The sequence below is a fragment of the Lepidochelys kempii genome, chromosome 6 (assembly GCF_965140265.1).
Source record: "Lepidochelys kempii isolate rLepKem1 chromosome 6, rLepKem1.hap2, whole genome shotgun sequence".
Classification (NCBI taxonomy): Eukaryota; Metazoa; Chordata; order Testudines; family Cheloniidae; genus Lepidochelys; species Lepidochelys kempii.
The window spans coordinates 12,362,411-12,377,005 of NC_133261.1; the positions used below are offsets into that span (position 1 = coordinate 12,362,411).

The window sequence follows — 14,595 nt, forward strand, 5'->3', positions numbered from 1 at the left end:
CCCAGAGCCTGCACCCCAGATTCCCTCCCCCATCCCAACTCCCTCCCAGAGCGCAACCTCTCACCCCTTCTGCACCCCAATCCCCTGCCCCAGCCCAACCTGCACCCCAGACCTCCTCCCCCCACCCAAACTCCCTCCCAGAGCCTTAGGCAGGTGGGGGGCGGAGTTTGGGGGAGCGGGTTCTGGGCACCACCAACATTTCTACAAACCTGCCGCCCCTGCATGTCACCTACCAATGCCAGGGCACTCCCTACAGACGTGCTCGGTGTGGGGTCTTGGCGGTCCGCAGCAGACTGGGGATGAAGGGCAGATTCCATGAACAACTGCTTCAATCAGAAATCTCACTCCTTTTTAGTTCTGGGGCGGAAAGCCCTGCAGATCTTTTACCTTTCTATTTGGTGCATCTCTCCCAGACACAAGTTGTGGGGGTCACTCGCTGGCATAGGCTTGCTGCAGGTTCCGCAGGGTTTAAAACCTTGGACTCGCGGCATGTCCTGGAGTCTGAGGAAACCCCGCTCCCAAAACTCACTATAGACAATATATACACTAACAACTAAGACTAACTACAACTAAACTAGGATAAGCTAACTATATGAAAGAACACTAAGGGAAGCACTTGCAAACCAAGCGATCGCAGTTCCAACGATTGTCACTGGCGGTAAAAAGGAACTGAGGAGGGGCTGGTCGTCAGGGTCATAAAATCATAGAATATCAGGGTTGGAAGAGACCTCAGGAGGTCATCTAGTCCAACCCCCTGCTCAAAGCAGGACCAAACCCAACTAAATCATCCCAGCCAGGGCTTTATAAAGCCGAGCCTTAAAAACCTCTAAGGAGGCAGGTCCGATGGTAGTGGGTTATGGCTGGTCCGATGGTAGTGGGTTATCAGAAATTATTACTGTTAGTTTAACTAACCTTTTTGAGGGGAGGGATAGCTCAGTGGTTTGAGCATTGGCCTGCTAAGCCCAGGGTTGGGAGTTCAATCCTTGAGGGGGCCATTTAGGGATCTGGGGCAAAAATTGGGGATTGGCCCTGCTTTGAGCAGGGGGTTGGACTAGATGACCTCCTGAGTTCCCTTCCAACCCTGATATTCTATGATTCTATGAGGGAGATTCCGCCACCTACCTAGGTAACCCATCCAGTGCTTTACCACCCTCCTAGTGAAAAAGTTTTTCCTAATATCCAACCTAAACCTCTCCCACTGCAACTTGAGACCATTGCTCCTTGTTCTGTCATCTGCCACCACTGAGAACAGCCGAGCTCCATCCTCCTTGGAACCCCCTTCAGGTAGTTGAAGGCTGCTATCAAAACCCCCCTCGCTCTTCTCTTCTCCAGACTAAATAACCCCAGTTCCCTCAGCCTCTCCTCATAAGTCATGTGCCCCAGCCCCCTAATCATTTTTTTGCCACTGCTGGACTCTCTCCAACCTGTCCACAAATATATTTGTGAGTCATATATTGAATGCCATGAAGGTGCCACTCCGGGGGCTCCACAGCCGACCCAATGGGAGCTGCTAAGGGAAAACTTTCCGACAACTGTGCATGTGGCATGCACATACCTGATTGGAATTGACATGAACAAGCACTCGAAGAAGAACTGGAGTTCCTACAGTGACTGGAAAACCCCTTCCATTGGCATAGGCTGCATCTACACGAGGGGGCTATGCCAATATAGTCGGCATAGTGTAGACGTACCCTGGGATCTTAAGGTCTCCAGCAGGCATCTGGTGCCCTCCAAGACAATGGGAGTTGGATCAGGGGACTGGATGGAATGACCCTGGAGCTGGGCACTGCATCTCAGCCCGGGCAAGGTAGCTACATTTTATCTTACTCCTGCTCTCAGGGCTTGGTTGCTATGGAGGGCAAACCAGCGTTTGAAGCTTTTTGGGGCTGTGAAGAACACTATTTTGGAGCATCTATAGCTAAGGAGCAGGTTGGGCAATTCATTTCCAGTGTGGCAGAGAAATTCGACCTCTGCCCCAGAACTAGTCTCCCAATTCTGAGCCTGCAACTCCTTTGGTTTGTGGGTTTTAGGTGGAGTGACAAAACTGAGTTTATAATGGAAACTTGGTAGCAGCTTTAATTATGGACCAGCTCATGTTACTCCCTAATTACACACACCCATGTACACACACACCCTTTCTAGCACACGACATGTGCCAAGACCACTTTGCACCCAGACCTGGTAGCTTCTCCTGGCGGGCATTAGGTTTTCTCCTCTGCAGATCTGAAATGAGGCCAGCTTCTGGAGTCCTGCCCTGTGTGGGGAAACATGGACACCGTAAGTCTCTCTCCACGCCTCCTGCCACGGCTCCGGCTCGGCGGCTCCGGCTCGGGAAACAAGGCATGGGCCTGTGCACACGGCAGCCATGTCACTGCTTGTAGTGAAGCTGCTTGGGCCACACCTGGAAGGGCTCTGCCTTTCCCACGCGACGCAGATGGCCGGGTTTCCAGAGAGCTCAGGGCCGGCACACACCAGAGTATGCAGCTCTTCTGAAAGTCCAGCCCCATTTTCTAGCAAGAATGGGGTGCTCTGACAGCTACTTTCTGGCCAGTGTAAAATCCCCATCTGCCATGAGAATCTAGCGGGTAAGCTGGCTCTTGCCCTGGGCCTCCCACCTGATCCCCGTGGACTTTACTGTATGAGCTGGAACACACTGATTCTGTAGGAGCGATTCTCCTTCAGTAGCGCCCTGATCTGCAGTGCTGCAGGTCTGCTCCAGCCCTTTAGCTACGCACAGGAGACCTGTCGTGCTGTGGGGGGCGCATACTCCTCCCTCTGCCCACCCTATCAGAATGGAAATAGGGACCCTGCAGTGACGGGAGCTGGGAAGGAGCTGCTCTACCTCTGCGCCCCCCTCATTCACCATGGCCCCTGGCACTGGGGTCAAACCTTGCTACCTCAGCCGCAGCTGGAGGCCTCAGCCCTCACCGTGCTGGGAGCTGTACGAACATGGGGTCCCAGAGCAGACCTAACAGGTTATTGAGACAAACAAGCAGGTTGCATGGGGGAGTCGGGGTTATGGCAGCGGATGCCCGGCTCTCAGACAGGCAGGGCACAGGCAGTTGGCGAAGGGACGTTAAAGGAAGAAGGAGCAAAAATTGAACCACCCTGCACCAGATCTGTGTGCGTGGGGTGGCGGGCAGCGGAGAATAATTAAGAGAGTGTCAGTGTTTTTTCAGTGTGTGTGTGTGTGTCTGCTTCCTCCTGCTGGCATGGATGAGCCTTCTGCTGCCCCGCCCCTGCTGCCAGGGAAGAGCCCTACGTGTGTATGTCCATCCCCGCTGCGAGAGTCTTACAGTGTCTCGAACCCGGAGCCCTTTCAGACTCCATCCTTTGCCAGGGGTCAGGGAGACAGACGATCTCCAACACCCCCAACTTGGAGTTGCAGGCGCAAACCCCATTGCAGTCCCCGGGAGCCCAGCTCCAGCAGCACCCTCTGGCCCTGGCTATGCAGTGGGGCCAAGCAGATGGTACTGTGGCTGTGAGCGGAGGGAGAGGGGAACTGCACTGCACCTGTTTGCCAGAGCTGTCCTTCATCGCGCTGACAGGCTGGTGGGTCCGGCAGGTGGGGCTCCCCAACCTTCTCTCCCCAGCCACCTGCAAGGAGACCCAGAGGGGTATTTCCGAAAGAAAGCAAAGCAACCCTCTCCTCCCACACACCCTCCGCCAGCTGCTGGCAGAGCGAGCACTAGCCAGGGCGCTCCCCCAAGGGAGGAACTACACGCACTGGGAAGGGCCCCAGGGCACGGAGCCCACCAATGTGGCCAGGGCGTGAGTCGCTCTGCGACGTGTGTATGTGGCCAAGGCCTCAGTCTCCCTGCCGGCCGCTTCTCCCTCCCTGCAGGGCAGGAAGCTGAACAAGGGCACATGCAGAAATGCACCCACAATACCCTTCAACCAGCCAGAGAGCTACCCAAGGCCGGCCCGTCATGGAGGACTCATCCATTGGGAGGCCTTTGCAGGCCCCTGCCTCGCTGTCCCAGGGAGGAGGCAGCTCCGTGGTGTGCCCCATCTGGCGTGCTCCTTACCAAGGTCTTGTCTTGGCACGTCAGCCCCTGGCTCGAGGCGTACTTCTGATGCAGCTCGTTCCTCTCCTTCCTCGTCCGCAGCCGCTTCTTCTTCTTCTGATGGAACTGGTGGGGTGAGCAAGGACCCCGCGCTCAGCACAGCTCCACCAGGGGACAGCCCTGCTCCCCAGGAAACGCACCGTTCCCCACCACCCACAGCCCTCGATCGAGCCAAAGAAACCCACGTCGAGGCCAAGGCATGGTAACACGTCACCTGCAAAACTGGCCCCCATCTGGCCCATCCCGCTACCCTCGTCTGCAGGAGGCCTGGCCCTGGGGTGTGCAGCTCGCAGACGGTGCTTCAGCAACATACACCCCTCCAGAATTCGCCAACAGCAGCAGACTCCAGCCCTGACGGACCCAGCCCCAGCCCTCCCTGGGCTGCTCCCACTGCGGCAATAGCTGGGACCAGCTCAGCCCCGGGCGCTGCAGCTGGTTTCCTAACACCCAAAGCTCTCACTGCGGAGGGTGAAGGGTGAGTCGGGCAGCCCGGGTCGCCAGTGAATCAGGGAGCCCAGCCAGACTATGCTGCCCCGCCATTTCCAGCGTGCTGCAAACATTTGTATTCACACCCCACGTGCTCCTGGACCCCTCCCATGAGAGAGCGTCACCCTGTCTGCCTCCAGCCGCCATGCAGCCCCTAAGCAGCCCCTTCCTAGAATGGCAGGTGGGCAGCTGAGGAGCCGGGAGCTAGCAGGAGAATGGCCACCCCATGTGGAGTGTAACGGCCTCACTTCCGGCGGCTGGGCATGTGGTATCGCACAGGGGTCTATGAGCCCTCATCCACATGGCCCCCTGGGCGCTGCCCATAGTTACAGCCCTCCGCAGCCGCGTGGCTCTCACCTTCTCTGCCATGCTGAGTAAATGAGCAGGCAGGCCGTCGGACTGCGAGCTGTTGGAGCCACTCGTGCTGCGCCAGGCAAAGAGAGCCCCTTAGCGGTTTGCACAGATTCCTGGCTGCCAAGGCCACAAGGGCCCATTCGGACCACCCTGCAGAAAAGACAGGCCCCCCCAGCCAGCCCTGCAGCCAGCCCAGAACCCCCAGCTGAGCCCCCAGCCACCCCGATCCAGTCTGGATTTACGGATGTCAAGTGGCGGAGACTCGCCCAGGCCAGCTGTTCCAATGGTCATTCCCCTCCCTGCTGAACCCAGCCCCTTCTCTCTCCTCTGGACTTGTCACTTCAGCTCCCAGCCGCTGGATCTCGCTCTGCGGTGTCTGTGGTGTTCAGAGCCCCCTGCTAGCAGAAATCTCCTCCCTGCCGTGAGCCAGGAGGCTCCTGCTGAACTCACACTGCCTGGCAGGTCCCGAGTGCTGGGCACAGCCAAGGCCTGGGGCTTTAGGGACAGAATGAGCTGGGGGCAGCTGTCGCTTGGGGGTTCTCCAACGCGGGCCAGGAGCACAGCCCTGCAGCTCTGGGGTCTCTAGGCTCAGAGAAGTGGGTTTCATGGGGCCAGCCAGCCTTCCCCCAGTCAGGCACAGCACACCCTCTGCCAGGAGTGCAAAGGGCTCAGCCCACCCTCCTCCCTCCAAGGCTCCTCCGGAGATGGGCCTGGCCAGCCATGGACCAGGTGTCCCTGGGGCAGCAGAGCTCAGGAGGGTTCTCCTTGGAGGGTGACAGGGCGGCGGTACCTGGACTCAATGTCTGACAGGGAGATGTCGCTCCAGGCACTGTCTGAGTCCTGCCCACGGCCCAGATCCTTGAGCTTTTGATGGATTTGATGCTGAAGCAGCTCCTGGAGCTCGGACAGACACTGCAGGAACTGAGAGTAGAGAGGCAAGAGCTCACACACACCTCCAATGGAAGGAGTTTCACTTTTGGGAGCACTCCATGAGTCTCTGCTGGGCCAAACCCATCCCCTGCAGCACACACAGTCTAAAGGGAAGGAGCAATTAAGCCCCTTTATGGAGAGAGACAAATACAATAGAAGCTACTGCCCAAGGCACTCAGAGACATGGCAGAGTTAAACTGTGTGGTCTGAGGGCAACCCAGGGCTGGCTGCGAACACATGGGCTAGGGGATGGCATGGCAAGCTGTGTGTAAGAGAAAGAAAAGCCACAGACAGCAAGACAAGCAGTCGAGAGAATGGCCCTGGTAGGAAGCAGAGACACAGCTCTTTGGGCACAGACCTGGGGGATTTCTGAGCAAGAACACTGCCTGCTGCTGTTTGTTCCTTCTGTGCTCAGTGGAACAGAACTCTGCTTGCATACTTTTCAGCTGAACGGGATTAAACCTAGAATATCCCCGACTTGAAGTATCCGTTTCTCCTCCTAACAGAAACAAACCTGCAAGGCCCTGAGTACTGACAAACTGCTTGGGCCAGAGGGGCAACCTGGCTCCCATGTGCAGTGACTCTGGAACATGGCAGCCAGGGCTCAGACACTTGGATGAGCTGACAAAGATTCCATGACGGGGATGTCCAGTACAGAGAGTCATAGAATCATAGAATAACAGAGTTGGAAGGGACCTCTGGAGGCCATCTAGTCCAACCCCCTGCCCAGAGCAGGACCAATCCCAACTAAATCATCCCAGCCAGGGCTTTGTCAAGCCTGACCTTAAAAACTTCTAAGGAAGGGGATTCCACCACCTCCCTAGGTAATGCATTCCAGTGCTTCACCACCCTCCTAGTGAAAAAGTTTTTCCTAATATCCAACCTAAATCTCCCCCACTGCAACTTGAGACCATTACTCATTGTCCTGTCATCTGCTATCACTGAGAATAGTCTAGATCCATCCTCTTTGGATCCACCTTTCAGGTAGTTAAAAGCAGCTATCAAATCCCCCCTCATTCTTCTCTTTCGTAGACTAAACAATCCCAGTTCCCTCAGCCTCTCCTCATAAGTCATGTGTTCCAGTCCCCTAATCATTTTTGTTGCCCTCCGCTGGACGGACATCCTTCTTGTAGTGTGGGACCCAAAACTGGACACAGTACTCCAGATGAGGCCTCACCAATGTCGAATAGAGGGGAACGATCACGTCCCTCGATCTGCTGGCAATGCCCCTACTTATACACCCCAAAATGCCATTGGCCTTCTTGGCAACAAGGGCACACTGTTGAGTCAACAACACAGAGATCCTTGGCAGGGGCTGGTAAGTGGCCAGGGCACTGCAGGAAGAGCGCTAGCATCCCTGGAATGCAGAGTAATTCCAGAGTGCACAAAGGAACACAGTGATTGCAAACACATATGTTAAGGTGCCATCTGTACTGAGTCCCTACGCCCCTGGTGTGCCCACGGCTAGTATAATACTGCTCCTCTGCCTGCTTCCCTACACCCTGGTGTGCCCATGGCTAGTATAATACTGCTCCTCTGCCTGCCTCCCTACACCCTGGTGTGCCCATGGCTGGTATAACACAGCTCCTCCACCTCTATCCCTACACCCCTGGTGTGCCCACGGCTAGTATAATACTGCTCCTACCCCTGCGTCCCTACCCCCTCTGGTGTGCCCACAGCTGGTATAACCCTGCTCCTCTGCCTGGCTCCCTATGCCCCTGGTGTGCCCACAGCTGGTATAACCCTGCTCCTCTGCCTGGCTCCCTATGCCCCTGGTGTGCCCACAGCTGGCATAACACTGCTCCTCCACCGGCATCCCTATCCCCCAGCGTGCCCACGCATGGTATAACACTGTTCCTCCCCTGCGTCCCGACACCCCTGGTGTGGCCACGGCTGGTGTAGGTCCTAGTATCTCCATGTGTCCCTCAGTCTGCACTGTGCCTGGACCTAATGTCTGACACTCCCTCTGCCCCGCTTGCCTTTTCTCAGTGTGTTCCCACCCCGGTCTGTGTTCTCCCATGCCCTGAGCACATCCCCAGGCTTGCAGCAAGCCCAGAGCTGGGGCAACTGTGGAGCCTAGCACTCATCACTACAGTCACAAGATGCCCAGGGTGGACCCCTCCATGTATGTTTGTGTGGCTCAGCCTGCAGGCACAAGGCAGGGAAGAGGCTGGCAGCTCTGGAAAGCTGAGGAGGGGTTGGGGCTTCGGCAGGCTCCTAGGCTGGGTGACTGAGATGCCAGGGAGGTGGCTGAGATGAGGGACGGAGCCCAGGGAGGAGCAGCGGGACCGGTGGGTGTAAATTCCCTGGGCGCAGCACTCATGCCTTTCGACACCGTTTCCCACTGATGAGAAACTTGGAATCCAGCGAGTGCTCGGACCCACAGACAGCAGCCCAGGGCTTAATTTGTAATGAAAGAGGTGCTGCGGCTATGAACTGCCAGGCCCAGAGGTGCCGGGGCTATGAACTGCCAGGTTCGGAGGTGCCAGGGCTCAGCCCTGGCACAAATTAGCCCCGAGCAGCCCCTGTTCACTCCCACCCGTGTCCCACCCCTAGACCCTGCAGCAGGGCTGCGTGGAGCCAGCTCTCACCTTGGTGCGGTCGGGGTCACAGAAATCTAGCAGCGTGTCGCAAATGTGATAGCCCAGAGATTTGAGATCCTCTGAGGTGAAGTGGGAGTCGCTCTTCCTGCCTGAAAGAGGGGCAGAGACAGGGTGAGGGCCCTGGATTCACAGTACACCAGTCTGGTCCTGGCGCCCGCCTTTCCACCCCACCACATTCTTGGGGTTTGCCCAGCAGAGGGCACACACAGCAGCACAACCCACGTTCCCCAAGCTGCTCTCCCTGCTATTGGGGCCCTTTGGCTCCATGGCACTTTAGATCTCAATGCAGCCGTGTGACAAAGTGGGGATTTTCTGTGTTTTGTATGAATACCATGTGTGCCTCAGTTTCCCCTCTATGCTGCATGGTTAACTAGGGGTGGGAAAAGGCTGTTGACTCTCGGGCAGGCTATGAGAAAGGTGTGGCTGGTACTTGCTGTCTCAGGTTTGGGGCCCAGGCCATTGGAGAGTCCATGGAGGCAATGGCAAATGGCAGGACATTTGGTACTTAGCAACGACAATGGATGGCCCAGTCCTCCACAGGCAGCCAGCCGTGTGTGACCAGCTGGTTAACAAAGGACTGAGGAGGGGCCAGGTTGGGAATTGGGACACAGGGGCACATAGGGACAGAAGGGGAGCCAAGGGGGTCATGCCGTGTGGCTGGGGCTCTGGGGATCGAGAATGGACCAAGCCTAACTTTCTTTTCTCTGTGCTAACCAAGGACTTGCCATGCCTTGGTCCAGATGCTACTGACCCTGCTGCTTTTACAGCCATGGCTGAGCCACAGCACATGCTAAGCTGGGGGGTGCCCTGCTCCCTCGGGTGCCCAGCTCAGGCGAACTCGCTGAAGGGAGCTTGTGGCGTGAAACGAGTGCTTGAGGCTTAGAGCTTCAGTCCTGGGAGGCGGTAACAGAGTAAGACCTGAAGGGGGGTCTGGCGCCCTGAAAGGGGTCCTCCCAAACTGTCCCAGAGCAGCTCCAGAGCACTGGACCTGTGGCTCCATGCCATGCAGCAAAGCCGACAGGGCACTGAAAGGGTAGGGCTGTCCTGAGCAATGTGCCTAGCTGGCACCATGCAGCACTGGGATTTAGCTCTGCCTTCAGGCCACTGTTTGCTGCCAGACCTCTCCCCTGCTGTCTGCATGCAACTCAGCCCCCGCACTCACCTCCTGCTCCCATTTCTTGGGGCCACACAGCCCTAGAGCCTCAGGGCTTGTCTATGCATGCAGCAATGCGCACTATGGGCTGTGGATGCCGAGGTGCCCTGAAGTGTTGGGCACAAGTAGGGTCCACACCAGTCAGTGAGTGCACGAGTGGGGTTGGGAATTCACACCCACATGCGCCCTGCTCCACCATGTAGACAAGCCCCTAGACTCCAAGGCCAGAAGGGACCATTGTGATCATCTCATCTGACCTCCTGTATAGCACAGACCAGAGAACCTCCCCGAAATAACTCCTGGTTGAACCAGAGCAGAGCTTTTAGAAACACATCCAGTCTGGATCTGAAAATTCCCTGGGGTGGAGAATCCACCAGGACCCTTGGGAAGCTGTCTCATTGGTTAATTACATTGTTGAAAATGTGCCCCTTATTTCAGTCGGAATTAGTCTCGCTTCAACTTCCAGCCATTGGAACGTCCAGCCTCCTTCTCTCCACATCCCTTCTCTCCCTCCTCGGTGCTGTCACCTTCCTCACCGCCTGCACCCCCTCCCCACAACCCCAGCGCTGACCTGCACCCTTCGGCTCCCCCCACCTGCCCCCAACTCTGGGCAGGATCTCGCCAGCTCTCCGAGTGAAGATGGACACACCCTGCTGAGGCCTGCCTCTGCCCCTCCTCCATCTCCTTGCTCATTGGCACAGAGGCTTCTCCATCCCTAGCCCCACCGCCCCCTTGATCCCATCCCCTCCCCCGCTAACTTCCCTGTGCCCCACTTTCATCCCTCCCCACATCCTCCCCTCCCAGCTCAAGCACACTGCTCCCCCAGGCTCAGAAAGCCAGCCCTCGCCTCTCAGCCCTGCAACCCTCTTCTCCCACTCCCCCCTGGACCCCCCACTAGCCCTCTCCACTCCGCTCCCAGCAGTCTCTGGGCTGCTGCAGCCCCATCTCCCTTCGTCTCCAAGGCATTTCCCCTGGTGCCTCCCCACCTTGCCCCGCCAGGCGTTCCAGGCTCTGCCCTCCCCAGTTCTCCTCCCACCTCTCTGGCTGCCCCACCTGGAGCGAGCAGAGGGGCCGGGCCTCCCTCCAGTGCCAAGGGGGTTAATTCCCTGGGGAGGCGCAGCTGAGCCCACCCTACCCCCCCCCCGAAGGAAGTGTAGGGGGGCGGAAGAATAAGAGCAGCCGGGCCCTGCTGCAGTGTTGCAGCGGATGGGAAGGAGGCAGACAGTGATTCAGGGAGCCGAGCCGAGCCCAGCCCAGCCCAGCCCGAGGAGGCTGGAGGAAGGGCCAACCGGCTGTAAGCCACAGAGTGACACATTGCTCTGGTCGTGCACAAGGTAGCAACCGCTTGTTTCCCCACTGACCCTGTGGGCCCCGGGCTAGGACCCTGTGCAGCAGCGTGGACCTGGGGTCCCCAGTCTCGGGGGCTGGCCAGGCGCAAAACCTTAGGCCGGGACGCCTAGCCAGTGACTGGCTCGTTGCTCAGCCCGCATCCCTGCCCCAGCCAGGAGAGTGAGGCCATAACCCGTTTCAGTGCTCAGCCCCCACACCCCAAGAGGCCAGAGTCCTAGCATGTTTGGGGTGCCCCCAACCAGGGACCGGGGATTCCCGCCGACTGGCAGTGTGTGCTGGGTCCTCTAGTGGAGACCAGTCCAGAAGGGCTCACTGGGCTGATGCGTAGCCGCAGGTCAGGCCGCCTGACGAATTTCTGGCTGGCCTGCTGACTCCTTCTTGTCCCCAAAAGGGGGCGCCCTTACCCCAAGAGGGAGGAACCCTACAACTTGATGGAGAACACAGACCTTACACACACACACACCCCACCCCGAGTCGAGGGACAAGCTAAGGGTGAACTACAATGCTCCCCATGGAAATGGGATTGAAGGAAGGAGTACCCAACCATGACATGGTGGATATGGAGATGCTGATAAGGTGGCTCACAGAGAGCCAGCAGCAGCAGCTTCTTCAGCAGCTGGGCAGTCAGCAACAACAATTAATCCGAGAGTTGGGGGCCCAGCACCAAGAGCAGCAGCAGCAGTGTTTGCAGCAGCTTGCTGCTCCGCTCCCGATCCTTGCAGGCCCCAGTTCTGATGGAGAAGCGACCCCAACCAGCTCTGTGGTGCCCTTTCACCTAGCTAAGATGGGGCCCAATGATGATCCAGAGGCCTTTCTGGTCACATTTGAGCGGGTTGCCTCAGCACCTAAGTGGCCCCCTGAGCAATGGGCCACCCTTTTGGCTCCATACCTAACAGGTCCAGCTCAGGCTGTGTACTGCAGGCTCTCGGTGGTTGACACCCAAGAATATGGGTGCCTGAAAAGCGCCATCCTCGATGCCCTCGACATCACGCCTGAGACCTTCCGGCAACGACTGAGGGGAAGGACATATCCACCAGGGGCCAGACCAAGGATGGTGGCTTAGCAGCTATAGGATGCATGCTGGAGGTGGCTACAGCCCAAGCAGCATAAAGGAGCTGAGGTTGCTGAGCAGGTGGTTCTCGAGCAATTTGTACACATCCTTCCATCCCAAGGAAGGTCATGGATCCTTTGCTATCAGCCAGCAACACTGAACGAGGCTCTCTTCCTTATGGAAAATTTTTTGGCTGCTGAGATCCCTGTCGGCCTTGGGCTTCCACACCGGCAACCTCACTAACAAAAGAGGAGAGGCTGTGAAGTCAGGGAAACGGGCCTGGCCTTGACCCAAAACGCCCTGATGGAAGAGACATCACCAATAATCAGCGGTCGTCCAAGGCATCTAGGAGAGCCCCCAGCCATAGTGGGGAAATCCCAAATCCCAGGCAAGTTGACCCACTTGACAAAATCCAAGAACAGGCCCAGACACTCTGAAATTGGCCCATGTTTCACCTGTGGCTGTTTCAGCCATCTCTGCCGTGAATGTCCAAGGGCAGGTAGCTTTGGGCAGGTCTGGATCGGCAAAGCTCAAGCCCAAAAACAACCCTCTGGTAAGCTGATGATCCCAGTGGAAGTTGATGGGGTATGGGTTTCCGCACTCGTAGACTCAGGGTGTGGGCAGACACTCATCCGCCAGGACCTCATTAAGACTCCAGGCCTGCCAGAGGGGATGATTCACGTTCAGTGCATTCATGGCGATGTGAAGCCTTATCACAGTGACTTGGGCACTGTGATGGTGAATGGTGAGACTAGAACCCTGAGTGTAGGCCTGGCTTCAAAACTAGCATACCCCATTATCCTGGGCCATGACAGGAGAGGATTTGCGAAGGTCCTACACGCTGCAAGTCCTGAGTCCAACTGTCCGGAGTCAGTCATTGAACAAGACCTCCTTGAAGGGGAAGGGGAGACACCCACTGACCCTGGCACCAGCAGTGGGGAACACCAAGATAGTGAGCTTGACATCCTGGATGAGGAGGCCACCCCCAGGCAACCCAGCAGTGAAGAGATGTGGAATTTGGGGGCCAGCTTTGCCCAAGATCAATGGGAAGACCTCACACTCAGTCAAACCTACAAACAGGTAACCAGCATCAACGGGGAAAGTCATGGAACCTCACCGGGCAGGAAAGTACCCCCAGTTTGAATTGATGGGTGACCACCTGTACATATTGACCATGACCCACAGACCCAAGAAATCTGGGCTCAGTTGGTGGTATCATCCTGTGACTCACCTGTGATGTCCCTGCCACAGGACATCTGGGCCATGAGAAAACAATGGCCCAAGTTCTGGCCCAGTTTTTCTGGCTGGGGGTGCACCAAGAAGTTAGAGACTTCTGTAATTCCTGTCCAGAGTGCCAGCTCCCCACCCCGCAAGGAGTACCAAAGGCCTGCCTCGTCCCACTCCCATTAATGGGGAACCCCCTTTGAGAGGGTTGCCATGACTTGGTGGGCACCCCTCACAAAAAGCATCACCAAGTTCAAGTACATCTTGGTGGTCCTGCACTACGCCACCTGATTCCCGGAGGCAATTTCCCCTCAAGAACACTAAAATGCAAACCATCACCTTGGAGTTGCTCAAGATCGTTGTCTGAGTAGGCCTTCCTGGGGAAATCTTGACAGACCAGGCAAAGAACTTTACATTATAGCTGCTCCACCAGGTCTGCGATTTACTAAGGAGTTAAAAAACTTGGACCCTCTGGCTATCCTCTGCAGACTGACGGCTTAGCGGAGTGCTTCACAGGACCCTCAAGGCTATGTTGTGTAAATTTTCCCCAAAGGAGCTCTGCTATTGGGACCAACTCATCCCGCCACTACTACTTGCTATCTGGGAGGATCCCCGGTCATCAACACAGTTCTCCCCCTTTGAACTATTGTAGCAGCTGCGGGGACTTCTGGACCTCATGCAGGAGAGTGGGGAACAAGTACTATCCCCATAGCAGGGCCTCCTACAATATGTCTTGGAGCAAGAAGGGGCCCTAGTGAGGGAAAATCCATGCAGCGTGCAGAAGGCCCAGGAGCAGACATACAACAAGGGAGCCCATAGAGAACTTTCTAACCCAGCGAGAGGGTCCTGCTCCTGCTTGCCTCAGTGGAATCAAATCTACTGGCACAGCGGCAGGGGCCCTCTGAGATTATCTGCTGGGTAGGGCCAGTCACCTATAAAATCTAGCAGCCCAACAGCAAAAGAAACAGCAAGTCTACCATGTAAATCTCCTCAAGCTGTGGAGGGAGCAAGAGGGGCTGTAGGCTGGTACCACCCCAGAGGCGCTGGTGGTGCCAGCCCAACTGAGCTCTGTCCCAGCTTGATGAGGGGAATCAGGCAGAACTCCTGAAGGGCAGGGGACAGCCTTGTTCCAGCAAAACTCTTATTTCCCAGCGCCCCAGCTCCCTCCCAGCCCAGCTACATGTTAGGATAGTGCTGCCCTTACCCAGAGTTGAGCCGCTGAAGGTGGACTCCATGGTGTAGCTGTTGGGGATTCCCATCCTCCACATTACAATCCGTCCCGTCCCTTCTTTACTCTTCTGGACCTTAAACTTACAGCTGTGGAAAGAAAACTACAATGCCCCAGGTGGGTCAGCGCGGATGTGGGGCAGAAAGAGA

The 14,595-nt window shown here is 56.8% G+C and overlaps 1 protein-coding gene across 8 annotated transcripts in view; it reads right to left on the reverse strand.

The window, feature by feature from the left end:
• AGBL2 (AGBL carboxypeptidase 2) overlaps positions 1–14,595 on the reverse strand; it is a 50,992-nt gene that overhangs the window by 18,471 nt on the left and 17,926 nt on the right. For 7 of the 8 annotated variants that reach the window (XM_073346685.1, XM_073346688.1, XM_073346684.1 and 4 more), the window contains 7 exons: positions 14,423–14,549; positions 8,429–8,529; positions 5,698–5,828; positions 4,911–4,977; positions 4,029–4,133; positions 3,514–3,597; positions 2,134–2,254 (listed from right to left, as the gene is read on the reverse strand). In XM_073346685.1, coding sequence (XP_073202786.1) covers positions 2,134–2,254; positions 3,514–3,597; positions 4,029–4,133; positions 4,911–4,977; positions 5,698–5,828; positions 8,429–8,529; positions 14,423–14,549 — 736 coding nt within the window. The remainder of the gene's footprint in view (positions 1–2,133; positions 2,255–3,513; positions 3,598–4,028; positions 4,134–4,910; positions 4,978–5,697; positions 5,829–8,428; positions 8,530–14,422; positions 14,550–14,595) is intronic. The other variant, XM_073346689.1, reaches the window with a different exon arrangement.